At 41.1% G+C, this 27043-nt stretch overlaps 1 protein-coding gene across 7 annotated transcripts; it reads right to left on the bottom strand.

The window, feature by feature from the left end:
- Positions 1-1071: 1071 nt before the first annotated feature.
- Positions 1072-25721, bottom strand: LOC308109240 (uncharacterized protein). 7 transcript variants are annotated; one of them, XM_080462683.1, is made up of 16 exons: positions 25571-25721; positions 11880-11962; positions 11635-11727; positions 11361-11420; positions 9613-9798; positions 9083-9199; positions 8875-8920; positions 7475-7565; positions 7252-7393; positions 6626-6730; positions 6205-6292; positions 5014-5047; positions 4615-4689; positions 3614-3716; positions 2368-2507; positions 1072-1668 (listed from the first exon to the last, which is right to left on the bottom strand). In XM_080462683.1, the coding sequence occupies exons 1-16, from the start codon at positions 25614-25616 to the stop codon at positions 1539-1541; spliced, it is 1539 nt and encodes a 512-aa protein (XP_080318809.1). In that variant the 5' UTR covers positions 25617-25721; the 3' UTR covers positions 1072-1538. The 7 variants fall into 7 exon arrangements, with proteins under 7 accessions (XP_080318809.1, XP_080318807.1, XP_080318808.1 ...); XM_080462681.1 differs by having other exon boundaries at positions 9613-9825; positions 25571-25704; XM_080462682.1 differs by having other exon boundaries at positions 9065-9199; positions 25571-25704.
- Positions 25722-27043: the final 1322 nt, after the last annotated feature.

Here is a 27043-nt window from a genome sequence, read left to right as displayed (position 1 = left end):
TGCACCAACACGCATTTATCTCTCACATTTGAGGACGTAGGAGAAGACAGGGTCTCATAAACATGTGACCAATCTCCTCTGTGGTGTTGTGTTGCGGGAAGGAGGAGAAAGTCGTTGGATCGCTGCCTCCTGCTGGACACCAAGAGGATCAACACACAATCAAAATGTCAGACTGAGATGGATCTTTGTCTGAAGTTGGACAGAAAGTGTTTTTAACAGTGACACAATTAACTTGTGATAGCTCAATGTAATACATTTGTAAATAGTGTCGAATTGCAAAAGTTTAAACATAGGATTTTGGAATTCATAATTTATGTTTGCATTCTTTGTGAAAAACAGTCCCTCAAATAGGTTCATGGTTTCCACAGTAATAATAACAATGTTTTGTCCTTTTGTTATTTTGTGGGTTTTGTGTGATTTTAGATCCAATGTGATAAAACAAGATATCAGAAGTAGGCAGTTCTTGACTTGTGGTCCTGAGTTGTTGTCACAGCTTCAGAGGTGTTTCTAGAATATAGATACTCTAGAGGAGGGATGGCCAAATGAAGATTCATGAACTTTATTACATTTATTTTTAGGGCCCACGAGATGGCGTTGTCTGTTCAACAAATGTTCATCAATAGTTTGAAAACATACTGTGAGAATGGATGAATGTGATCAGTGGCGCTGCCAGGATTACATTTTATTAGTTATTCAATTTCATTTGTACGCACAGTTTCATGCTTTCTCAGTGAGATACGTACCTAGAATTGGATCAGTACTTGGTCTCTGAGTGTTGATGTTTCACGAGTACTCCAGAATGCAAGTACGGACAAGTACCTGTATTGAGAAACAGCCAATGTCTATGAGCTGTTTCTCCCTGGTGCCCTGCGATTGTTAATTAATAAATACATTTATTTCAATGAATAAATACAATTCATAAATAATGTATTAACATTAAGTAATTAATCAATTACCTTACTGTAATTATGAATAAGTGAATGACAATTTACTTCAATTAATTATTTAAATTCTTCATAAATTACTCTCAGTAAAATCCCACCAATACCAAATAAACAGATGGCAAAGAATGAAAATTTTTCAGTTTAGTGATTTATTATTTAAAGCAAATACATGCAAACATTTATAGCGTCGTACTTTTCACAGGTAAGAAAAATAACTACAATGTGTGACGGACGGCACCAAACTTTGTTCATCTTTGTGATTTCGCTCAAACCAACAACTGAGCCACTAAGTTATTTTGGAAACTGGGAGCTCCTCCTCCTTTTTTTCCCCATAATTTGATGTAGTGGAGCCAATCTGCAGTCTCCTTAGAAAAAGGTCCTTAAAAAAGACAATCAGTGGCTTTGACTCTTCTGGAAGCATCTCTAAGCTGTCGTCCTGAGATGAGGATCTATACGATGCCCCCCCCCCCATCAAGTAAGTATCACAGCTCTCTTTCTCTTTTCCGCTCTCGAAGGTCCTCCTCGTGTCGTACGACTTCCAGTCTGATCTCTGTGCTTCTTGTTCCTTCGCCGGTCTTTTTCAAAGTGACACGGTTACTGCGAGGGTTTCTTGTCTTGACTTTGCTGGTCAGGTACGTGTTTGAAGCGACACTTGTCTCCATAAAAACAGCCTGTGGTCCGCCAGTAGAAACACTCGGCTAAAACAGGTGGTTGCCGTCTGGACCTGCGCGAAGGAGAAGTTTCTGTGGACCCGTTGACACGACGATGTTTACAAGTGAAAATGCTAAACTTTGGCTGCGTTTTGGGGGTCGGAGTGCTCGGAGTCGGTAAAAACTCAAGGGCCGACTCCGTGGAAACAGGGGAAAGTTCGACTTTTCTGACACACTGTGCATGTGTACCGCCGCCGTAGTAAATAGTTCTTCTGCACACGCTCAGTAGATAAACAATAAGAAGAATGTTTGCCTCCGGCGTGTCATGACTCCCAGTCCACATTCTCCTGGGACTTGGTCGTTTAATAGTCGAGAGTCACCGTAATAACAGTCCAACTTCATCTTCTGTCTATACGAATGTACGTGTAATCCTATTGTTGATGTTTAATACGTGTTGTTCTCTGCACACGTCTGTGTGGTTTGCATTACAAAAACAACCAACAACTAGTGGTCCAACATGCTAACTACATTGTTTTCAGTGTGTCTGTCATTTACCTGAAAACAAACATTGTTTTCAAAATGTGGCCGAGTGAACGAGAAACTTTTCTGAAACCAAAAATCCAACCACAGTGCATTTTCACTTGAAATGTTGTCGTGTAAACGGGGCCTGCATCACATGCGTGTAAATAAAAAAAAAATGATCTCCTGTAATCGTGGCTCAATCAAACAAGCGCAGCGTCATAGTTTTACACTCTCGGGAGGTCGCTCGTTACCCTGTGGCAGACACACCGGTCTGAGTCCCGTCAGTGTTGGTGTTGAGGCTGGAGGTGGTCCGTTTTGTGTCGGGCGGGGTCCGCTGGACCCAGCGGTCTGGGTACCTCATTATGAGCTTGCTGCTTTTTAGTTCCACCCCCTGGCATGGAGGACAAAAAATAAATAAATAAACATTTGATCAAGCTTTCTATCAAAAATACTATTGTGTCATTCGGACTACAACATAAATAAACATCATTGGGATTATTTCACAAGCAACCGTACATGACAGACAGTCGTTCAGTTGTTTTCAATGAGAACTTAAGATGAAAAAAAAAAACAGTGTTTAACAGTGTGTTCTTATGCAGCACAGTGGTTCCATGTACTTGAAGGCGAAATGTTCAACAGTATTGTAATGGCCAGGGTTCTGTTGCGGACCACTGTCAATGACATTTAGGGTAGCGAGGACAGAGAGGTGAGAGCAGTAGGCTTGTGTTTGCTGCTGAAGGGAACTCCCAGTTTCAAGAATCACTCGCGAGGTTTTTTTTTTAAGATCGTACAATAACATTTTGAAAATAATGTCACATAGTCTCTACGACTTTTTAAATATGGAGTAAAATGGATTTTACTTATGAGCTTTATTGGTTCATTGGTCTCAAAGCACTTTCTACCCATAAGGTTGTCAACCTCCATTAAGTCCTGTGTTTTGTTCAAACCTATGAAATTGCTATTAAAAGCCTTCTCATTAATGAGAACCTGATGAGGAAAAATAACAGAGGGCTCAGGATGAGATCCTGGACCAGCTTGTAATGAAAAGTTCTCAGGATCAAGAAGACAACTCATAGACTTTATTAGCATAGACCAAGGTGTGAGAACAGTGAAGACAGCGAGGAGTGAATGGTGCAGATGTGGCAAAATGGACATTAGAGAAGCTCAGACATCTCCGTCCAGCAACAATTCCTTCGGCTCATCCGAGGAGGAATCAATCTGCTCTGAGGGCCCTGGGCCCACCTGAGGGCCCTGGTCAGGCTGTGACCAAGAGGCATCGTAATGAGATGCCAGCGGCACTGTCACTCCTCTCAATGAGGTTTTCTCACTGAGTGTGTGTGTGTGTGTGTGTGTGTGGGGGGGGGGGGGGGGGGGGGGGGACGACACATTTCAGCTTGTATCTGTCGTAACAGCTATTGGTTAAAGAGGAAACTTCGTCAAAATGAGCAAACCTTCCAAAACAGACTGACCATAACCAGCAAAATACATGTCACCCACCTGCAGCTTCTCAAGGGCTTTGGCGGCCATGTTGGCGTTCTTGAAGTTGACAAAAGCACAAAAGCGCTCATGAAGCACTCGGATATGCTCGATCTCACCAAACCTGTCAACATATAACCAGAGACGGTCTGTCATGTCCAGCAAAATCAGTGGGAAACAAATATATCATGTACAATCCTGGCACCTAATCTTTTTGACCGTTTTGTGCTTCAGAATAACGTATAAGGAAGTTTTAGATTTGGACCAGTGCGCTAGTGAACGCGGGTTATAGTCCCTCTACAACCAACCGAATCAGTTTTAATCAGGCCTCGTTTACACTCCAACATTCTGTTGGGTCAGGAGTTGGGGCTTTTGTTTGTTTTTGTAATGAAACCACACACACACACACACACACACACACACACACACACACACACACACACACACACACGTGTGCTGAGAACAATATGCTTCGGACATTAACAATGGCGAGTACGCGGACATCCGTAGGGACAGACGACAAAGTGATAAGAACCTTATCGTATTCGTGAGAGCAGCTGACTGACTATTCCTTTCACCTGATAGAAACTATTTCACTGTCAACGGAGCGGAGACGTCAAGAATATAACACGGAACCAGACGGAGTCGATCGAACATGACTTTGTGTGTGTTCTTATATCCGTGTGTCTTCCTGTCAGTGGGTGCCGGTTGCCGGTTGCCGGTTGCTATGGTGATCTGAATTCTGAGTTTGTAGTCTTGGATGAGTTGCAGTTTAATTACGGTAACATCACATCTTGGTTTTACTAGTATTCCTTAAGTTTGTGTGTTAGTTTTTCTTTATAACAGTTGTTGTAATTGCTCTATTTTGCTTAACGGCAGGAAAAAAAACAACCATTTTCTTTGTATTTGACACCACGTCTTGCTTCCTTATTCGTTCAAACAACATTTAAAGGACTGTGACTGCTGCGTTTCCACACAATGAGAACAGATTCGGCCGTAGATGTAGAAAGGCTTGTTTTTACATCCTGAACAGATCCCAGAGGTCTTGTTCTGTAACTTCCACTGTGATGTTTCCAACCCAGAGAGAGCGGCAGCTTCTGCGAGGTAGAAAAGTGGCAGAAGAGGGGAAAAAAAATCGGATAGATGATTTAAAAACAAATACAAAAACAACGTGAATTACTTCCTTGTGGGTTTTGGCCTCCTCGATGAGATGGTTGGAAGAGGCTGAGACCGGGTTTCAGAAATGTCTCCGTGGGAATGGAGTCAGACTGTTTTCAAAACGTTGCCTTTTCAGTGGCGTCACGCAGCGGTGACATGTGAATGGACACCCGAAATGCAACAAACGTTTTGTGTTTTCACTCGGAATGTGTGGTTGTGTAAACGGGGCCTCGATGCGGAGTTCATAAAGCCAGACAACCTACCCCGTGTGCTCCTGCTGTGACATCGTCTTCCTCACTACAAGTCAGATCAGAAAAGAAATAAAATAGTATTAATCAAATGTTGCCAAAATGATTTTTATAAACAGAAAACTGGTATGTTCCCAACTACAAGCAGTATTCCAGTTACAGGCTGCAGCATGAGGCAGACACCCAAACAGTATCAACAATATTTAAACGTATTTTCATGTTTTCACTACAAATGAGACCCAAAGGAGTTTGATGTATTCTACTTTTTACTGCTCAAGTCTTTTAATCCCTTTGAAATATACTAACATATACAGTTGAATTATGACAGTCTCTCACATCTGTCTTGTGTTTTTATCTCTGTGTCATTGTAACTTAATATGCAGGATGTGTTAGTTTCTATTCATCCATCTGGTTCTTCTTTCCACTTAGTCCACATGTGGTTGTGGTGGCAGCAGGCAGGCCTTCCTGCTCCCTGCAGCATCTTCCAGCTCCTTAGAGATTACCCCAAGCTGCTCTCAGAACAACTGAGATAATCTCTCAATGTGGTCCAGCTCCACCTTCAGTCTCTGGGTGGTAACACGTCTCACTCTACCACTGGAAATCACACCAGCTGGAAAGCAGAGTTTTGTTTTGTCCTCCATTCTCCTATCACTCTCAGACACTCTGGACTCCTCCACCCGGGGAAACTTTGGCTCCACTTCAGCACTCTTGTTTTTTAAAATCACAAATTGAAGTGGAGACCCGATACTGATACCTGTATCGGGTTTGATACTGCACGGAGTACTCTTACTTGTAAAACATCCCAGCAAGTATTAAGTGAAGCAAGTCACTAAAGGTTAGTACTGGTACTTGTACAATTTAAAATGTGGTATCAGTGCATCTCCACCCAATACCCACTTTGAACAAGTCTTTTTTTATCCATCATTTTTTATTCTGTCCTTTCCTAACCAGTGTATGTATTGGCAAATTATAGTGTATTTCTTTTCTTAATTTTATTTGTGTATTGAAATTTTTTATTCCAACAATTATTTGTATTTAGGTACTTATTATATGGAGGTAATTCAATGTAATGTCATAAATCCTCAATTGATCTCATTTTTAGTGTTATTTTAAGGTTTTTATTGACACATTAACAGTCTGTGGTTTCTCAGTCAATCACAATGCTGCCCTCCTGTGGACAGAAGCAGTATCATAGCGAGTCCTTACTTTTGGCCTCGGGTGAGTCGATGACTGCCTGAATGGTAGAGAACTTGTCCAGCAGGTGTTTACTCTGCTCCTCCTCAAACCCCATGGCCTACAATTTAAATAAAAGAAAAGGGTAAACAGTAAAATATGTGAAACACGCTCAGCTCCGACTGTCTGGTGGACAAATGGTGAACAGAGTCACACCTCCTCGTGCTCATTTTTGGCACATTTGAGCTCCAAATTACTTGTTACAGAATTGGTCTCTTTATAGCATTCTCAGGCAGTGGGAAAAAAAAAATGTTTGCAGCTCTTACAATCAAAGACGTAAATAAATCCCCTTGAGAGTGGAGAGAAACAATGATTTATTTTTTTTTTGCTTTTGCTTTCATGTGCAGGTACGAACTTGACTGAAGCATCTTGTGAGGAAAGTGAAGCTCCTCACCACGAGCTGCAGGACCCGGCAGGCGAAGACTTTGCTGGAAGCTTCCTGACAGTGCTGATCCAGCCTCAGTACCTGCTCCATGGCCTTCTCCGCCTCGCGGTATCGCTGTGACACACACACACACACACACACACACACACACACACACACACACACACACACACACACACACACACACACACACACACACACACACACACACACACACACACACACACACACACACACACACACACACAACAAACAACAGCTCAAGACTATGAATATATAGAGGTGTCAGTGGATAATTATCAAACTGGAATGTTTTATTTATATGAAAAATGCACGTTTTTGAACACGAACATAAATCTCTGTAGCTCTCCAGTATTTTCACTGTTTCTGTGTGATTTTGTTTTAAACAGAAATGCGAATAGATGATGATGCCTGGATTATTTATATTTCACAATTGAAATAATCTAATTTAACTCAAGAAGACATATTTGTTTTTGCCCAAGGATACAGACGGCTAATATAAATAACAATAACATCTCATATTGTGAAAAACAAAGCAAACTTGGAACACCCCTGCTTTAAATGATTGCTTCTTGGTTCAATGTATCATTTGCTTTTCTGCATGAAGTGCTGACCTTTAACCCCATCAGAGCACAGCCCTTACGAAAATGTCCCTTGGGCCAATCGGGAGCCAGCTGGATGGACCTCTGAGCATCGCTCAGTGCTAAGGAGTAATGCTCCAGACACCAGTAGCAGTACGACCGATTTCCATAGAACCTGAAAGACCAGAAGATGGATGAGAGTGATGCAGCGGCGAAGGAAACATGGAAGTGTTGGGGGAGCGATCAGAGAGCTCACCTGTGGTCGTTCGGGTCCCACAACATGGCTTCAGTGAACATGTCCACCGCCTGGCTGTACTGGCATTGCTCGAACATCTGGATGCCCTGGACTGGAGAAGGATCTTACATGTTTTTACACTTATCGGGAACTTTTTGAGAATCTAACACAGGAGGGTCAAACTCATTTTAGTTTAGGGGCCACAAACCAGTAAAATAGTGCCATAATAAGCTTTAAATTTAAACTTTAAACATTTTCTTTGTTGTGGACGCAGAGTGTAAGTGATGAAAATGTCGATATTTTCACAAAACCAAACAATTAATCCCAAAAATGACAACAATAGTAACGCCAAGCCAATTTTAATGAAACCTTCATGTGTAAAATACAATGAAATGTCCCATAAAAATTCTTCTACAGTTGGTGTATTATGCAACCTTCTACATGTATGTTATTATAATCTCCCACTGAATGAATGGGGTTTTTTTTTGTAGTTTTTACAATTTACTTGGTGGTTTGGTCTGATTGGACCAAACCAACTGACACACACACACACACACACACACACACACACACACACACACAAAGATAAACTCTCACCACGATTAAGGTGGTTGAGGGTTCTTTTCGTAACATTTCCAGGTTATCAGAGTTTATGATAATGAGACCACAGACTATCAGATGTGACACTGCTGCTCTTCAGCAGAAACCTTTTTCACAGAAACAACACTGACGTCTGATTTTTATCAACAAACCTTGAACCTTTCTCTGCATGTTCAACCAATTACGGTAGTTTTCCTTATTGACGTTGTTCTAGAGCCACATGTGGCTCTTTAGCTCCTCTGTAGTGGCTCCTTGTAACTAAAACTCAGGGAAATCAAGCGGGTCATCTTGTTTTTAATTTTCAAATACAGCAAACAATATGAGATCAGTTGTGCTGCAAAGTGTGCTAAATGTTTAAAAATAAATGGCACTGCTCTCTCACTCTACTCTTTTTAAATCCACTATTTTGTATTTAGTTACTTTTCAATGTTGGCATTCTCCGTGGGCAGCAGAGTAAGAATCCCATTGTGCAGGGAAACATGTTTTCACTTGTACATATGACAATATAACTTCTAACTTCAACTTCAGGTCCATGCAAGTTTTTGGACTGTGGAGTGAAGCCAGTGTTCCCAGAGGAAACTCTCGAGTGCACAGGGAGAACATGCAAACTCTACACCGTTCTTGAAGCTCAGATGGGAACTTCCTGGGATGTTCTCACTGAACAAAAGTTCTAACCGCTATTCTGAAGCTGCTCCATCAACCTCGGTTGACGGTCCTGGTTCACATTTACCACAGTTAGAATTAACCTCAACTTGATGTTGGCGGGCTCTACGTCTTATAAAACCACATGTTATTTCTAAAGGGAATGAAAAAGAAAGCACCTGCCAGAGACTCTCCTCTCCTCTTCATTTCTTCTGTACTTTCCATCTGGAAACAAAACAGTTCGGTGATTTCTCTGGTTTTCACATCTGTAACTAAATAGCGAGCAGCAGCTGAGTTGACCTATGAGAGACCAGTGTGTGTGTTTGTGTGTGTGTGTGTGTGTGTGTGTGTGTGTGCGTGCGTGCGTGCCTGTGTGCGTGCGTGCACCTGAGCGCCCCCGGCCTCATTCTCTTTGTTCTGTGCTGTTCTGCTCTTCAGAACCTTCAGCCTGATGTTGCTGGCAGCGTTCGCTACAAATGCACAGCTGATGTCCCACTCCGGTTCCTGAGACACGACGGCACAAAACACGACAACATTTTTCATCCCTCTTGTTTGATGTGACGCTACGAATACACTGGAACAGAAATTAAGCGACACTGTGCTGTGAGCACTGTGAAGTGGGAACCGGGACCTTCCCACTGTATTTGTATTTTGTGTTTGAACGAAGAACTCCGAACTCTGGAGCAAAGGTGCCATAAGAAGCTATTTGCTGATATCAACAGGGTGAGATGTATTCTGGGTTTACTCCAGCTTTGGATCATCAGACATCGTAGAGATCGTAGCAAAATATTGTTCCAGTTGGACATTTTTCTCCTTTACAGGACAGTCAAACCAACAACCCGCTGTGTTGTGCTTACCTCAATCAGTTGGATATTTTTTAGTTTACAGTGAGAAAAGCCAGTCAGGTGTGAACCCACCTCCTCGGGGCTCCTGTTGGTCAAGTACGGATCGCTCTTGTTCTGTGTGTCCAGGAGAGCCGGGACAGCTTGTGAGCTGCATCTGTTTCTGGACTGAGCAGAAGTCCACTCTTGTTTCTCATCATTGTTTTCCTTCATGTCCTCCTCGCTGTCCGTCTCTAACGCCGCTCCGGTGACCTCCTCGTCCTGTCGCAAGTTCAAATGTGACTGAAACTAAAGACCAGATTGAATAGAGCACCTCGGCAAGGGAATCAAATTAAAACCTCGAGCATCATCGTAACTGGCAAGCACTCTTGGTTTTAGTTTATCTTATAGAAAATTTTTTTTTAATCAATCAGGGAAACAGTTTTCTTCCGGGTGTTGGCAAAACCCATGACAATAGGCAGGGCTTTACGCAATTGGCCTAATTGGAAAATAATGTCTTGTTGCCAGCCAGAAAAGACGCCCCATCAGTTCCAGCCTGTGAGATGTTTAAGGAGTGGAAAAGAATTTGGGGAAGATCGTTGTTTTTCCGGACTTATCGGTGTCCGAGACTGTATAATACCGGTTTCAGCAGGTTTAATAATGAATGGAATTGTTCTATTGTCTGATAAGACACAGATGGCCAGGCATTACTTCAGCATCTGAAAAAAGGCACTCTGTTTTAGCATTAGGCATTAACGTTTAAAGTGAAATGTTGCGTCTACACACGCTTGCTGAGAACACTACGCTATAAACATTAACAATGGCGAATACAAGAAGATTTCAGGTGTTAACTTCAATAGAGTTCAGTAGAAAAATGCTTAACATTCTCCCATACTGAAAAAATGACACCAATTATTTATCGTTCCTGAGGATTCTTGGTTATCACTTTCTAGAAAATCCAAAATAGCCTTGGTGCTCAGTGTTGGTAGGCGTCCATTTACTTTTTTTAAACGACATAAACGCCACATATCTGGAAAACATACATGCTGCAGTAAACTATGTCCGTCCGCACGGAAACACCTGAAACACTGAAAACAATTCTGTTAGCAGGTTTCAGCCACGAACACAGGCATGCACATTGGCACAGAGAACAATACGCTATGAACATTAACAATGGAGAGTACACGGACAGTCGTACGGACAGACGACTTAAGCTGGATTGTTATTCCGGGTGACTGTCAACTATAAAACAACCAAGTTCCAGGAGAGTCATGACACTCTGTTAATGACATTGTTGTTATTGTCCAGCTACTCGCACACGTGCAGATGAAGTATTTACTAAGGACTTGATGCGCAGCATCATCGTTTCTAAAAAGTTGCGTCGTCCTCGGACGGAGCGCTGTCGAAAAGTTTCACCTTGGGAGCGATTCTCGAAAAGTGGTGTTTTCAGTGTCACTGAGCCCCGTTGTGGTGTGAGCAGACACCAACACGCAACCAAAGTTCTCCGTTTTCACTTGAAAATGTTGCGGTGTAAACGAACACTAAATCTACATTGTAGTTCAGCGAGGTTTCGCTTCAGACACCCGAAGCGAAGTTCTAATGGTAATCATTCTCCGATACTTTAAGGAACAGGTGAACTCACACAGAGGAACATCGGTTTCATGGGGCTGGACCGCCCAAGCAGCAGCTCAGATGAATACTTCAATGTTCGGGAGATTTACTCGTCTTTTTCAGTACTTGGTGTAACTGATAATAAACTGTGTGACAGACGGCTCACCTGTCTGAAGGAATCAAACTAAACCAGGCACTTTCAGGAGAAAGAAAGGAAGAAGGAAGCGAGGCACCTGCTCCGAAGCGTCCTCCGTCCTCTCTCTCTTCTCCAGCTTCCTGCGTTCTTTCTGCCTCTGGAAGGAGAGACATAGACACGATGGCTGTGGACGCATGTGGACACACATGTCAGAGACACATGTCAGGAGGCAACGAGGGGAGGAGGTGGTGGTGGTGAAATGAGGCAACACAGAGGTGTGGTCATGAAACAATCACACCCAATTTGTTATTTGTTTTGAGTCATCAGATGTGACCTGGTGTCTGCGTGAGCCTGTGTGAGTTTTCACTGACTTTTCTTTTGGCTCGCCTCTTTTCGGCTCTCCTCCTTGTTTTCTCCTCTTCGTCCAAAGCGTCCTCATTGCTCAGCATGGCCTGCTCCAGACGCTGGAACGTATCACTTCTTAGACAAATTACAATCAGATCACGTCTCCTTTATTTGAAGCTCCACATCACTTGTCGTTGGGCTCGATAATCAGCCAGAAAAAGCCTCTTCTATTTGACCCAGAGTGACTCGGTCGAGTCATCTTTCACTCTACCTGAGATAAACCTTGATCTTTTCTTCTGTCCATTGCGTCGAGAGCTCCATCCTGAACCTCCATCTTCTCCTCTCCAGGTCCACCTGTCAACACACTTTCATTAGATTTACATTTACTTGCAAAGGAAACATGCCGGCTTTTAATGCTGAAATTTCTGCACATCTTTTGAATGTGTTTTCAAAACCTTTATCATATTTTCAGACACAGACTTTCATAGATTGATGAATCTTTTGCTTCTGAAGGTCACTAAAATGGTCCTTCGATATGCGAAACTCAACAAAAGGTTTACATTTTCACATGAAGACACTATAAATGGTGTACTGTAAACGGAGCCTAAAACTCACACCAGGAGTGCGGTTCCATGCAGAAGAGTGTATTGAATGAGGGTTTGCATGTATTAGGTTTGTTGACAGAAGAATTATCTGCTGGAAACATAAGTTTGTTTGAGTTTGCAGACGAAGTGGATGGAGCAGCTCCCACAAGCACGACATTAGATATGATACCATGGAGGTGGAATAAAGTTATCGAACGTAGAAAGCAAATAAATCGGAATCTGAAACTGAAACAGCGGAATATCTATTAAAGGCTGAACCGATTTTAAACATGATCAAACAGACTCAATGAAACAACACAAATGTCTTCACATATTGTAAATCACGTTGAGTGTTGATCATTAATCGGTGTTTTGCACAGCCTGGTGCACTTAATTGATATTCTATAATCATGAAGGTGAATGTCCTAACACAGGGGTGTCAGAGACATTTTAGTTCAGGCGCCACATACAGGCCGATTTCATTAAAATAGTGCCATGTTGTTGTGGTGCAGAGTATACGTGAGGAAAATATAGATATTTTCACAAAGCCAAACACTTAATCCAGAAAATGGCTACAATCTGGACATAAAACAAATTTTATTTAAACCTTGTGGTGCAAAATACAGTGAAATGTCCAAAAACGTCTCCTATAACTGTTGCATTATGCATGTTTCTACAAACTCACCCTGACAGCCTGGCTCTGAGGCTAGTTTGATAGCAACAAGGTCGCTAGCTCTCATGGCGGTATCACTGATCTCACCTCAGGTCTCAATGTTCTGTTATGTTCGCTACTCTTAAGAAAGGTGTTTAAACAAATCCATGTTTTCACTGAAGTTTCACCATTTGCTTGGTGTTTTATTGGGCGGGACTGGAGCCTAATGCTGGCCTGTTTTGGCCCACGCTCCTTGTGTTTGACACCGCTGCTCTAAATTCATGGTGTGTGCCACTCTTTGTCTATTTTGTCCCTTAATAATTCCAATTGAAAACTTTCATTTGAAGCACTTTTATCAATTGTTACCTTCTGTAGTGAGGACCTGAATGTAAATTGTGAAGACTAGAATGGGCACTCAGTAGAGCACATACCCTCGCCAACGCCACCTTGCAATGTTAAGATTTAATGATGATGTTTTGTTGGTTCCCATTCTTTTGTGTTACTTGAACGCACCATTAGAGTGAGTTGGCATGTGATGGGCTGAGAGTGGAAAAGGGGGGCGGGGAGTGGGGAGCAGAGTTAGTAGTGTGCTAACAGATGGCTAACGGCAGCCCCCTCGTGGTCTCTATGGCAACAGATGCTCATCTCATTTGATCTCCTCCATGAGCTGCTTCTCATGGAATATTGTATGGGACATTTTTTTCTTTGCAGGTTTTTGGGATTTTCTTGAAAACGATTAATCGTTAACATCTCAGAATCAAATCCATCCTCGCCTCATCAGATATAGTGGCCAAAAGTTCACCATGCCTGAAATATCCGAAGGCCTCCCAACAGAAACGCCTGGAAGCATTTAAGAAATATTTCACAGTTTTGCGCATGATTTCATTTTGACTGAGTAATTCTCTGTTTAATGATTTAAAAGATATTTAAAACCACACAACCAGTTCAAAGTAAATCAATGTTTTAAAGCCCAGACACTCGCTATCAGATCATTTTACGCTCAGCTGAACAGTTAACAGATCCATTAAAAAGTAACAGCGGAGAACCGAAAACAGGATCTCCACACAAAGATTTCTTTGTATTTAACAAGCAACAGCAGGACCAAATTCCCTCACCAGGATCAAATCTACAACACTGGTTAATCAATACAGTCTTGCTGAGACTGCTCAAAGTTTGCAGTTTGAATGGCATCTGGCTTACATACAGTTAACAATTAACAATTAAAACCAACCTACAGCAAGGTAGGTTCAATCCAAAAACAACCTCAAGCTCACATACTCAGAGTCTTTCCAGATTGAGTCATGTAATCATAGTGGATGGATGGATGGATGGATGGATGGATGGATGGATGGATGGATGGATGGATGGATGGATGGATGGATGGATGGATGGATGGATGGATGGGTAGTGGAGGGATATCAATGATCAAAGTGTTCATTAGTAGCAGCTCTTATTTAGAATGTGTTAAAGAATCCTCAACAAAATTTCACCCAGCTGACGAGCACAAATTGAAATTGATGGCGACTATTGGCCTCAAAAATCAAGCGTCAATCAGTGACGCTGCTGAAAAGTATGTTAAAGGTCTTACAAAAAGGTCGACATTTTTCAACTTGAGAATCCAGAACAAAAGGCAAAAGTTTGGAGATTTGTCCAACCTTCAAATGACACAAAACCTGACTCAACATGATTTAACCAAGACGTGAAAAATGTTGGAGAATACATCTGGTCATCAAGCCATAAAACTATAGGGACGCAAGTGTCTTTGATTCTAAGCTGTTGCACATGAAGGATGACAGAAGTTGGACAAACACAAAGAAAATGACATGGAGTCTTTTAAATACTGCAACATACTGCAACAGCCGCTTCTAAGGAGGCGTTCACATCAGTTTGGTAACTTTTAACCAACACTGGTTACATTTTAGCCTCGTGGAGGACATGAGCACAGTCTGCATACACGCCAACCTTAAATAATGGGTGTTTGAGTAGTCTGGCCAAGAAAGCAGAATATGGTTTGGCGGAGACATTATTTGTTAATATCCTGCCAAATGTAAACGTTACACGATCAGCCTCTACACAAGTACCAGCTCAAAATCATAATCACAGGTCAGTCCTAAGACTCCATTTACACGACAGCGATTTCAAGTGAAAATACAAAACTTTTGTTGGGCTTTGAGTTCTGTTTACGCAACAAAAGTGCTCGGAGCCACAGGGAAAAAAGAGCTAAAGTTTGTGAATTTTGCAGAATTTTTACACAACACAAATCATTGAGGGTATAACTCCCAAATTGCGATAAGATCATTTCAGATTCACTGAAACTAGAAGCGTCGTCTTGGGAGAAGTGTGTATTTGCTTGTCCTCATTGCAATAAAAGAGTCAGTCAGCACTCAAGTTGCCATGACAGGAGCTTAGTCAGTGGGGCATGCTGGGGAGTGATCTTGTTTTCATGAAATGTCTTATTTTATCATCCTTCTGTGTGAAACACTCTGAAACCGCCAGATCTTGTGAGGTAGAAAGTTTTATAGCCTCAAGGTCGAGAGAGGCTTCTGCTGCTAGGCAGATACATTTTCACAGTACATATTTCAACATATAATGGTACAAACTGTGAACTATCCTGTTTGGCAATACATAAACATGTTGTCTTATGACATTTCTGCCACAGGCTTAATTTTATCACAGTTTATTTCAGGAACATGCAATGAATCACAATTTATAAGTAGGCCGTATGGTCAGTGGTTGTGGGAAACACTCAGTAAAATACTTAAAGATCTGTAGATTAAGATTCTTCATTAATTGTTTTAATGTGTTTCTTTCATTTCTTTTAGAGCTTTATTGTATTAATATTTCTTTGATTTCTTTGTAATGCTTTTCTGTATTTAGTTCATTTCTTTGATTTCTTTGTAAAGCACTTTGTTTGAATGCTGCTCTATAAATACATGTGCATTGCTTTGCCTTGCCTATGCAGCAATGGTAAATCTAAAAGGCCCCGAGAGTGCAGAAATGTACTTTCACTCTTGTTCCCACATCATAAGAAAGCATTCCACAAAGACCTATACGTATTCACCACGGCCGACAGGATGTCTTCTGGATCCATCTTTTACACTGCCTTATCCAGCTCAAGGTCGGGAGGCCCTGGAGCCAATCCCAACTGCTATGAGTGAAGTAAGCATGTACAACACCGTGGACAGGTCACTAGTCCATCACACTGTTACACACATTACTGCACACACTGTTACACACACAAACTCAGTCACACAATAAAGAGTCAGGGAAACACGGTTTTGGGAGGGTGACGTCCCCCAAGCCTGGACTCTGAGCAGGGATACTGATGCTGTGAAACTGTCTGTGTGTATTTGGACTGTACAAAAGATCACTGCTGTCCCTTTTACAAAAAGCTCTAATGATCTTCTCCTGGCTGCAAAAGCCAGTTCTTTAATTTAACTAGCCTGGAATATCCGGAGGATGAGTAAAAGTATCTCAAGGTCTTATTCACAAGTGATTGAAGGAGGGAGTGTGAGATTGGCCACACAGTCATGTGGCTGATCGTGAGAGCTGGACAGGCGGCTGTATTCATGCAGTTACAGTTCCGGACTGTTGTGGTTAAGAGGGAGTTGAGCCATAAAGCAAAGCATTCGGTTTTCCGGTCGGTCGACATCCCCTCCCTGACCTATGATCATGAACTTTGGATCATGAACAAAAGAATGAGATCCCACGGACAAGGGACCAAAACGTTTTCTCCACAGGGTGTCACTCTCCGCGATGGAGTGGGGAGCTCAGCCAGCCGGGGGAAAATCAAAGTCGAGTCACTACTCCTCCACATTGAGAGGGGCCAGTTGTGGTGGATGGATGGATGGATGGATGGATGGATGGATGGATGGATGGACTATCAGGAGATGTGTGCAAAGGGTTGGAAGTTGATGTAGGCTGGCATCAATATTTTCAGAAAATAAAAGTCACTCACAGAGTCCCTCCTCTGGTATTTTGCAAAACATTGTCTATCCCCCCGGTTGTGGTAAATCACTTTTGAAATAATTCAGTTTTGGAGAGACCTTAAGGTGGAGTAGTTAGCACTCTCGCCTCACAGTAAGGCATTTCTGCCGTTTCCGTGTGAATAGACATTCAAAACTTTGTAGAGTAAACACAAACCTTTCTGAAACATAAACAAAAAAACAATGTGTTTTCACTTGATTACTTACTAACTTATTACTGAGGTTTTCAAGTGTTTGTCATGGGAGCAGGTTGGGACCGTGTGCAGGAAAAATGCATACTCATACTGTGATTAACTGACTTTGAAAAACGAATCAGCCCCAGTGTGTGTGCAATGTGGCTTCTTTAAAGTCAGTTTTATTTCATTATGGAATTATGTTGCATATAATAAAACACTAATTCTGTGTGAATGTTTTGCATTTTTCTGCTGTACTCAATTAAAGTTAATAACTTTGTAATACGTTCAACCAATGAAAACATAAGGGAAACAGCTTGAGTGTGACTGAGATTATCTGCATTGAAATAAGAAACACAGGCTGCAAAGAATGTTGTAATCACAATAAATGAGTGTAGAAAATCTTTTCTTCGAAAGTGAAATGGCATCAAGTGATGCGGGTGAATGGATTGCATGTGTTGATGAATGAAAGATAAGAAGCAAAGATGTTGACAGCTGAAAAGCGAGAGAAGAAAACTGTCCATGAATATCCCGTCTGTTCAGACTCCTCTGGAATGAAGAGAAACTGAATCTGCTCATCTGGCATTACAACGCAACACAACTTCACTCAGAGCTCCGTGACCAAAAGACTGGAAACCAGAAGGGGGGGGGCTCGCTTGTAGAGAATACCCCACATTTAGCCGAGGCCCAATTACAAGATTGAGACAGAAATGCGTTCTACACGACCCACAAGAGACAATTCACTTACATAACAACTACCACAAGTTTTCAGAAGTTATGAAGTATCTTGTATTTAAAGTTTCTTATGTTGACTACTTTTCAACAAGAAATTCCACAACTGCTTTACAGTCCAGGTTCATGAATGTGGGCTGTGGTAATGGTAATAACTGTTCAATGAATTTCACTTATATGGTGCTTTTCCACCATGTGAGCAGCTTTACACTGTTAATCACTTTCACACATTCACACACCGATGGCGGTAGCTGGCATGCGAGGCGCTCAGTCTATCCATTGGGAGCCATCCGCAGTTCAGTGTCTTGCTCAAGGGCACTTCGTCACATCAAAGCTGCAAGCTTCCGGTTGAGAGACGACCGCTCTACCAACCGAAGCCACAGCCGCCAATATGCTGGTAAAAGTTCAAATTACGACATTTAATGATAATAAGGCAACATTCATGAGCACTCAACGTTCTCCATGTTATGAGAATGTAAACAGAGTCACATTTATACAGAAGATACGGAAACAATGGGAAAATACAGTCATGGGTATTTAACTTTTTCCATCCCAGACTGTTTTAGCTTAAATCCAGGCTGCCTCCATCAACATGAGCAGAATTCCTCAAGGGATCTATTTAGAAAGGTTCTGCTGTTTGTCCGATAGCATGATTAGATTAAATGGTTATGTTTGTGCTGTCACGTGGTGACTGCTGTACGGCTGAGAGACTCCTCTGTGGAAACAGGCATGCTGGGAAGATCCAGAAATGGCCTTTATCCAGTTGAGGTCTGTCATATTTATTCAGCAGATTTAACAGAATGGAATTGTTTATATCGGCTTTGAAAGCCTCTTTGAAGGCAGGTTTCTACATGTCGAGGAGCGTCGCATACATTTGAGCCGATGCTTGATCTGTTAGGCCTCAACTCGCTGGCACTTCTTTCGTTTCAGTGAAAACCGTGGGTCATATCTGATGTCACGGTGATATGTTTTATTTTCAAAGTGGGGTTACTCCACAATGACTCAAACATGTGTAACTGTTTATGAAAACCACATGCTGTGACATCTGGCTGTCAGGTCTGCTGGACCGGTTACCCTTGTGGTTACTTGCTTTCTTCCGAACACACAACTATATTACAAGCCAAAAACGAGTGTTTTCAACTAGGGATGAACTGATACCACTTCTTTAATTTACAGTCTATCTTACTTCTGCCATTCTCAATAACATTAAAGAATCTCCAAAACGAGGACATCACTCGTGCTCCTTTGAATAGTAGGGGACGGAGCTGACGCACGACATCATGTATGGGAATCTGTAATGAGCATCAGTACTTTGTGCAGTATCGGACCTGATACCGGTATCTATATCAGTAGATCGCTATTTTAAAAAAAGTGCCTTCCTGTTTCCACAATGTACAGTTGAGAAAACAAGCAGAAGTGAGGGCTAACCAGAAGATTCATGATTAATCAAGTACTTTACAGGCTTATTTTCCGTTCCCTTGCCGAAAGAAAGATTGTGATGGGGTGTGTCATTTAAATTTAGAATTTTAAATGATAACATTTTAGTATTTACTTAAAAACAGTACAAGTTCCACTTATTTCACACACGGTCTGGAGTAATCTCTACAAAGCGAGGGTGAGGGCTATGGACAACTACCTCCCCCCAAGTGCATGGAAATAAATAAATTGACAAAATGCCTTCAGAAACCCTTCTGTGAAGGATCCACACAGAGAGACCCAAATGCAAGCTGAAGGTCAACCTTGGGAGACATTTCCATTTTTTAAACAAGATCAAGAAGTGCTGGCATCTTCTCTCTGGCATCTGGTGCAGTTCCCAAAGAAACACTGAGATCTGTTTTGTATAAGTAATACACAACAATGCACTGTATAGATTGTTCCAAAGGTCCTCGGCTAATGGAACTACAACATCCGGAGGACTTTACTCTGATTACAACCTTTTCACATACTTCTTTTCTGATGTGGTTTGGTTAGATTATGTAATCAGTGGTTAATTGACATTACATAGGCTTCATACTCCAACAGAACACTATTACTGAGATCCAACACAGTGCTTCGAAAGCTTTTTCTTGAGGGATCCAAACTGTTACCACTGTAAACTGATCTACATTGAAAAAGTCAACTACACACAATTACAACATGCCTCTTAGGCAGTGTTTTTCTTAACTTTTTGGATGCGACTGGATTAGCAGAGGCTGCTTGTTTTGACACGAAGCGTCACGGAGCCTCGGGGTGTCCACAGAGGCAAGCTATTTTCAAAGCAAAAGTGACAATGAACTTCCCATGTCGAAAGATTTATGTACTTCTAATTAAATTCCAAGCTTTCCCAGGAAACTAGTCCTGCTCTAATTGTCCAGCACAACAAATAAATTGCCAAATGGGTTTGAAATACCTTTATTAATTCAGACCAAACAAACAAGAAATCTCAGACTAACTGATCTGAGAATCCATCAGATTATAGATTACCCACACTACTCCAGACATGGTTACTGGGCAACAAGCTCAGAGTGTTTCCTGTTTGAAAAGCAAGTTATATAATGTCATCACAATATATACAAGTTCTGCTCCATTCCACATTCAAACCTGATGGTTGTCTCCATTCCTCGATTCAATCATGTCTTTCACAGTTCACACCAAGTCAGCCGTCTGTCTATTTATAACATTATCTATCCATGTCTATTTCTAACATAACATAACACTATAAACACAACGAACAGGTCAACAGAAAAATTATTTAAAAAGAGTCATTTACATTCTTCGTGTCGTTTCATATGACTCAAAAGTTAACATTGATCTGGTCTGAACTGTCAATCAATATTAACAATTATATCGAATTATATATGGAATATCTCACACACACACACACGCACACACATTTATACATGTTTGTTGCTTTTCGATATCCGTGTCCCATGCCAATATGTTTGTAATTACGACAATTGTCTTATATTTAAACCGATTTTTTTTTATTCTTCTACATGATGTTCGACAATTTTACTTCACAGATTGAAAAGTAAAAGCTCTTCTTGTGATCCTCAAGCATTCACATGTTTAACAGAACAGGGACAAAAGAAAAGAAAAGCAATCAACATAAATCAAAGCTGTACAGGAAGTAAATGTATCCTCTGTCATCATTCGAAAAGGCTCACTGATAGTTTGTTCAAACAAATAAAGGCAGAGATGAATAGAGTCCCAACAGCCACATGCTGCTAGTATGTCCTTCTGCCCCTGAGCGTTGTTCTCATACCGTTAGCTGCTATAATTTAAATGAACCTTTTCACCACACTGATCACGCAGGAAACTCCTTTAATGTGCAGGACGGCTGGAGGGGCGTTGCCCCGTCAAAGAAACAGACGACTTCACAGCACAGACAGGCTCCGTTATCCTCAGATCACTGTTCACTGTTCTTTCTCCAACAGTCTGACATGTTGTCCACAGGCCGTTCAGATTTATGATGGACTGGAATAGACAACCGGCTACTTCAGTGTAACATCCGCTCTGTTCCTTCGGTTAATAATGATGTTTGATTATGTTAGGGAACTCAACAGTTAACTGTGTCACACACTGATTAATAATAGAGGCTTTTAATCAATAATCTATATTTTAAATCTCATTCAGTGTGAGGACTCTTGAAACAAGCCCCTATCAAATGACATGTGAATTGTTTAATCCCGGATTTGACTTTTTGATTTTGCTTTGCTATTTGTCTCCATTACACCCACAACAAATATCTAGTTTTCAGACATTCAAGTTAGAATATATATGTATTATATGCGTATGTATGTGTATGTTTAAGTATGTCTAGATAGGCATGTGTACATTGAGTATAGATCTATATGCAATTTTTTTTTTTATCTATGCATTTCGTTTATGTTGTGGAACAAATTAATAACAGAAAAAAGATCCAGTGCTGAAAATCAATCATTTATTGACTATTAGTTTATCGCTCCAATTATTTGCTGTTTCTTCTCAGAAATCAGCTGGAAAAAAATGCTGGAAAAAGCAACCCTCTGATCCCCAGAGTCATGTGTACTCTTTGGGCGTGCATGCTTTTTTTAAGCGACAAAGACGCGACACACCCAAGACAGTAAACAGCTTGCTTAACGTGGGTAATGAAAGTTTTCCTGCTGTGACTCATCAAAAGATTCTCCCCGTCCTATGTGAACAAAGGAGCTGACGCACTTGTCCACTTGATTGATATTAGATGAGCTCGGTGCTTTGTTGAAACAATACAGGTGCGTTGCTTCAAATTGGTTTGTTGTTAATATTTGGGATTCCTGATCTGTGCGTTTGCAAAACCTCCGACTGTCTGACATGCTTATGAAAAAGATGACGACAGCACCAGGTGACTGTCTCTCTCCTTTGGTGACTGAGTAAACGTTATCATGTGCATCATCAATGTACCTTCATGAAATATATAAATGAGGCTAACAGATAATGGAGTCTTGCTCAAAGACACTTCAACACGTGGTCAGATAGGGAATTGAATCCTCTGACCTTCTGATTGCGACACAATCATTTTACCATCCGACCAACAGCCGCCCTCTCATTTGCAGGAAATGAGTTGGGTACAAAAGTAGTAGGCGTAAAATGTGGTTGTGAAACTTCATCATTCCTCCATTTTTTTAGATGCAGTCCGGTTATTTGATGGTGGCTGGAGTTCGTAGCAGCAAATCGGACTCGTCTTGATGTTTCCGACAGCTGTCAGTAGATTATCTGAAGCTGTGGACCCACAACCATGACACCAACCACAGACTTCAAAATCAAAGATAAGCTCACGATTGCTCTACTGTCCAGATGAGACCAAAACAGCACAGTGTGTCTGTACACACACATATAGATAGATAGATAGATAGATAGATAGATAGATAGATAGATAGATAGATAGATAGATAGATAGATAGATAGATAGATAGATAGATAGATAGATAGATAGATAGATAGATAGATAGATAGATAGATAGATAGATAGATAGATAGAGACAGACAGACAGACAGACAGACAGACAGACAGACAGACAGACAGACAGACAGACAGACAGACAGACAGACAGACAGACAGATAGACAGATAGATAGATAGATAGATAGATAGATAGATAGATAGATAGATAGATAGATAGATAGATAGATAGATAGATAGATACACACAATTGTAATATTCTTTCTGTGCATTATAGTGTCAGTGTTCTTGTAAAATGACGCTGTGTCCCAATGAGACAGTCCGAGGACACGAGGTATGATGAACACGGTAGGAAACTCACACTAATGTGAAATAAACCTAATTTATGTGGGGAAGAGGAAGATGACAGGAAGAGACAATATTTAGGACGTAGGCGTTTGTTAGAGCAGAGAGTGGGGCATCTCGCGCTGTGCAGCACAAGTGGAGGATGATACAAGTGCAACATAATGTGAGGAAGGATGTCACGGTAACTTTAATATGGAGCTAATTTTCTTAGAAATCCAAATGAAATCCCATTTTGATGTGAGGGACATTGCATTGTTTTCATTACTCTTAAAATTATAAGCACACCGGAAATATATCAGCTATCTGCTTTGATTTTTATTGACTGCTTTACTTGTCAACCTGGGCAATCCCTGTATCTCTCAATCGACACAACGTGACCACAGAAGAACATGTTTATCACGTCTTATGTGAGGAAAACCAAACACACTCTCGGCGCTGGTTATTTCTCACAGACTGAACAATGACAAGATTATCTGATGCTTCACAGTGGGAAAGCTTGTCCTCCCTAAAAAGACTTCACCACAATGTTGGATGGAGTGCAAAATAATGCACTTAAAAACAACAGGAAACTGTTTGCTGCATTCTCTTTCAATGGGAGCAATTGATATCAGGAGATGAGTGCTTCTATCGCATTCGATGTGGAAAAGATTTCAAGAGGAGGTTCACCGACACTGCGACTTTTGTTTTATAAATAAATAAATAAAGGACCTTTTCCAAGAAAATCTAATGTTTTACATCGAAAGTAGTTTGCATTTGGGCAGCACGTCTAAACTGTTTATCCTGCTGTAGTTTCATGGTTCATAATGTATACGTCAAACATCATACAGCTTCTGTTGTAGAAATGCCTCACAGCTGTTATGGTTGTGATATCAGTAATATTTCAGTCCCACCTCTCTTTCAGGCTGTGAGAAATCTTTCCATCCAGGGTTGACCATGGAGATAAAAGCTGCTGTTGCGGTCAAACCAGTTTCTGTCCATTCTAATGTGGCTGCTGAGCAGCTACTTTGCCTGTCAAATAGCTTTGGCTGCTTTTAATACCTGCAGTCATTTGACTGTAAGTATACCCTGGTATAGGCTTAGCAAAGTTACTGATCATCAAATTCACTCCATTCAAAATGCTTTAGGAGCAGCCCAAAAAACTACAAACTTCTGTGAAATCACTGGGACAGAAATACATACTGCATGGCATCTAAAATTATAGGTTACCATAAATGTATTGTCAGAAATGTAAACTTTCCACAGGAAATGCAGCTGGTGTGTTTCTGAGTTACTGTTTTTAGAGTTGTTGATGTACTGTACAGCTCAAACTTGAGTTTTTTGTGAGAAACTGCATTTCCCACACTTGTTTCAACCTTTGTTTTTCTAATCTAGCACTCCTACACTGAGTGTGATATCTGGAATATTCAAAAACAACCAGACAACAAAGAAACTGATCTTAGCGAACTGTATGAATCCCTACGGAGGCTCTCAGGACTTCTCCACCCAAATACGGCCGTTCAGTCCAGATCCATCGGTGTCACACATTCAACACATCAGTGTCTTCAAAAACACAGAATCACTGACGAACTGACAGATACTGAAACCTGTAATTTTCTTGGAAGAGGAACAGCAGCGAGGGATTCAAACACTGAGCAGTGGCTCGTTTGACAATGTTTACCCAGAGACGCTGTAATGCCACCTCGTATGAGAAGACACTGTGATTCACTATGACAATGATCTTGCAGGATCGGTTTACACTCAGATGAGGGTAAAGGGTTTGGGAGGCTGATTGAATATGTTGAAAATGGATACATGGATGTAAAATGCAAACTTTCAGTGCACCGCACAGTGTAAAGTGCCTGAGACGCTTAACAAACACAATTTGCTATTTGATTTAGTTGAAACGGTTGTTCAGGAACCTCCATAGATGAACTTTTCAATTAATTCCTATTATAAGCAGTTCTTCACATGGGCAAGTAGATGGACAATAAGAATGTTTTTCCTCCAGAGTGTCATGACTCCCAGTCCATATTCTCCTTGGACGTCATTGTCTGTCCAGACGAATGTTGTGTATAAGTGTGTATTCGCTATTGGACTTTTTTATTTACCTGAATTTAACCAGAAAAAAACGATTACAAATCTCTTTTTCAACAGTTTCAGGTTTGTTGTGGTTCATTCCAAGCAAATGGAGCCCAAACCTGAATGCTTTTTTTTTTTCAGTTTAGTCCTGACTTTAGGAACAGGAAGCAAAACATTCATATATATACATATATAAATTAATAAATTTTTTTATATATTTTTTTTTTTTAAATAACTAATTAAGTCAGTCATATTAAATATCAATCTCTGGTTTTCAAGGTGGAAACATAGCTCCGGATGAAAACCAGTATTATGATTTTTACATTGTGTTATATAGGACTGGAGTATAATTACGATTGAATGTAGGTTAAATATTCCGAAATATAAAAATAACCAGATCCTTCACATGTCATATGAATCCCTTTAAGCCTTAAACATGCGCAAACAACCACAAACAACTAAAGAATGTAATAAATAATGAATGAACGGTAAACAGTGGAAGTTGGTGGGGTGAGAGAAACGGCCGGACTCACCGCCTCCTAAGCCGAGCAGCCTGCAGATATCTCGGGTAAACTTCATCGGGACGTCCGGTGTGGTGCGGGGCGACCTGCTCCGTCACGGCTCCTCGCTCACCTGACACCGCCACCCCGGCCACACACTTCAGTGTGCCCCACCTCCGGCTCCGGGCTCCACAGCCGTCCGTTACCTTTAATTAGGACAGACTGCATTTCCGGTGAGATTTCGCCACAATAAAATGCACTCACTTCCGACTGTGAGCACTAAAATAAAACTGTTTTAATGAAGAGTCATCTACGGGTCCGGCCTGCAATTTAGATTCATTATGTATTCTAAATTATCATACATATATGAATACTCATGATACTGTCATGATAAACTATAGATACTTCCAAAAAAGTACTCCAAACTATTATGTTTTCAAGCTTGTATACAAGTATAACTGTTCCACTGACATAATCTACTACTAGCACTATCATTATTGTCATGTATTATCATTATTAGAGATTCACCCACACCTATGCCAGTATTGGGTATCAGGTCCAACACTGCACAAGGTACTCGTACTCGTAAAAGTTCCACGGTACTACCCTGGACTATGAGAAATTAAAAGATCAGTTTTAATGCTAAAGGGACGAAAAAGGAGTTATGTTGCTTGAAGGATGTTGTAAGCGAGAGAGACGATTGTTTTCCTGTTTCAGACTTCTTTACTGTGACACTGCAGATAAAATGTTGACGTGAAACACGTCAGTGCCTTCAACAAGAATAAGCCTTTAAATGGCCAGACCTAAGCAGCTACAGGACCACAGGACATCTCTGGGTGTCATTCATTCTCCCCATTCACACAAAAAACATGTACTTGTGCTTTAATCAGTTGGCCAAATACCAAGAAGAAATGTTGAGTTCATTTCAGAGACAAGCAGAAGGATGTGAACAGTGACGTCAGGAGATACATCTAATGTTGTTGTCAGAGACACAAACAGAGGAAGCATTGGAGACTGTTCAACGCTTTCAGAATTTCACAACAACAATTTCTTTGCATTTAAATAAAAAAGAAAATCCTCCACAGATAAAGATACGAAACAGAGTGGTTTGACTGTGCAAAAATACTCATTATAAAGCCTGTCCTATCTGTCATATATCCAACACCAGAGTCAGACTCCTGTATGCAGGCCTCCCATCTGCATTCAACACCACACACCCACACATCTTTAGTGAGAAACTCTCCACCTGCTGTCCATTTTCCTTGGCATGCATGGGGAGAACATGCAACCTCCACACAGACAAGGCTTGTCTGAGAACTGACCACAAAACTTCCCAGAGAATGCACCAGTGAACATCTGTGTGGCAGAACTCCAAGAAAGAGTGTCAAAGATGAAGAGTTGGACAGGCCCAGGCCCTGATCTGATCCATACATGCGGGTTGAAACCATGCAGGTCCCACAGTGGTTAACCTCAGGCAGAACAGTCCTAATCATGAAGAACACCCAG

This window comes from Lipophrys pholis (genome assembly GCF_963383615.2).
Source record: "Lipophrys pholis genome assembly, chromosome: 5".
NCBI lineage: Eukaryota > Metazoa > Chordata > Actinopteri > Blenniiformes > Blenniidae > Lipophrys > Lipophrys pholis.
The sequence above is the reverse complement of the archived record's forward strand: the minus strand, read 5'-3'. Positions and strand labels throughout refer to the sequence as shown.

Coding starts and splice junctions, on each gene's coding strand:
- LOC308109240 (XM_080462681.1), bottom strand. CDS start 25,616: ATGAAGTTTACCCGAGATATCTGCAGGCTGCTCGGCTTAGGAGGCG. Junction 6,731..7,251: donor GTGCTCTGATGGGGTTAAAG/GTCAGCACTTCA, acceptor TGTGTGTCACAG/CGATACCGCGAGGCGGAGAA. Junction 4,690..5,013: donor TCACAGCAGGAGCACACGGG/GTAGGTTGTCTG, acceptor TCTACCTCGCAG/AAGCTGCCGCTCTCTCTGGG.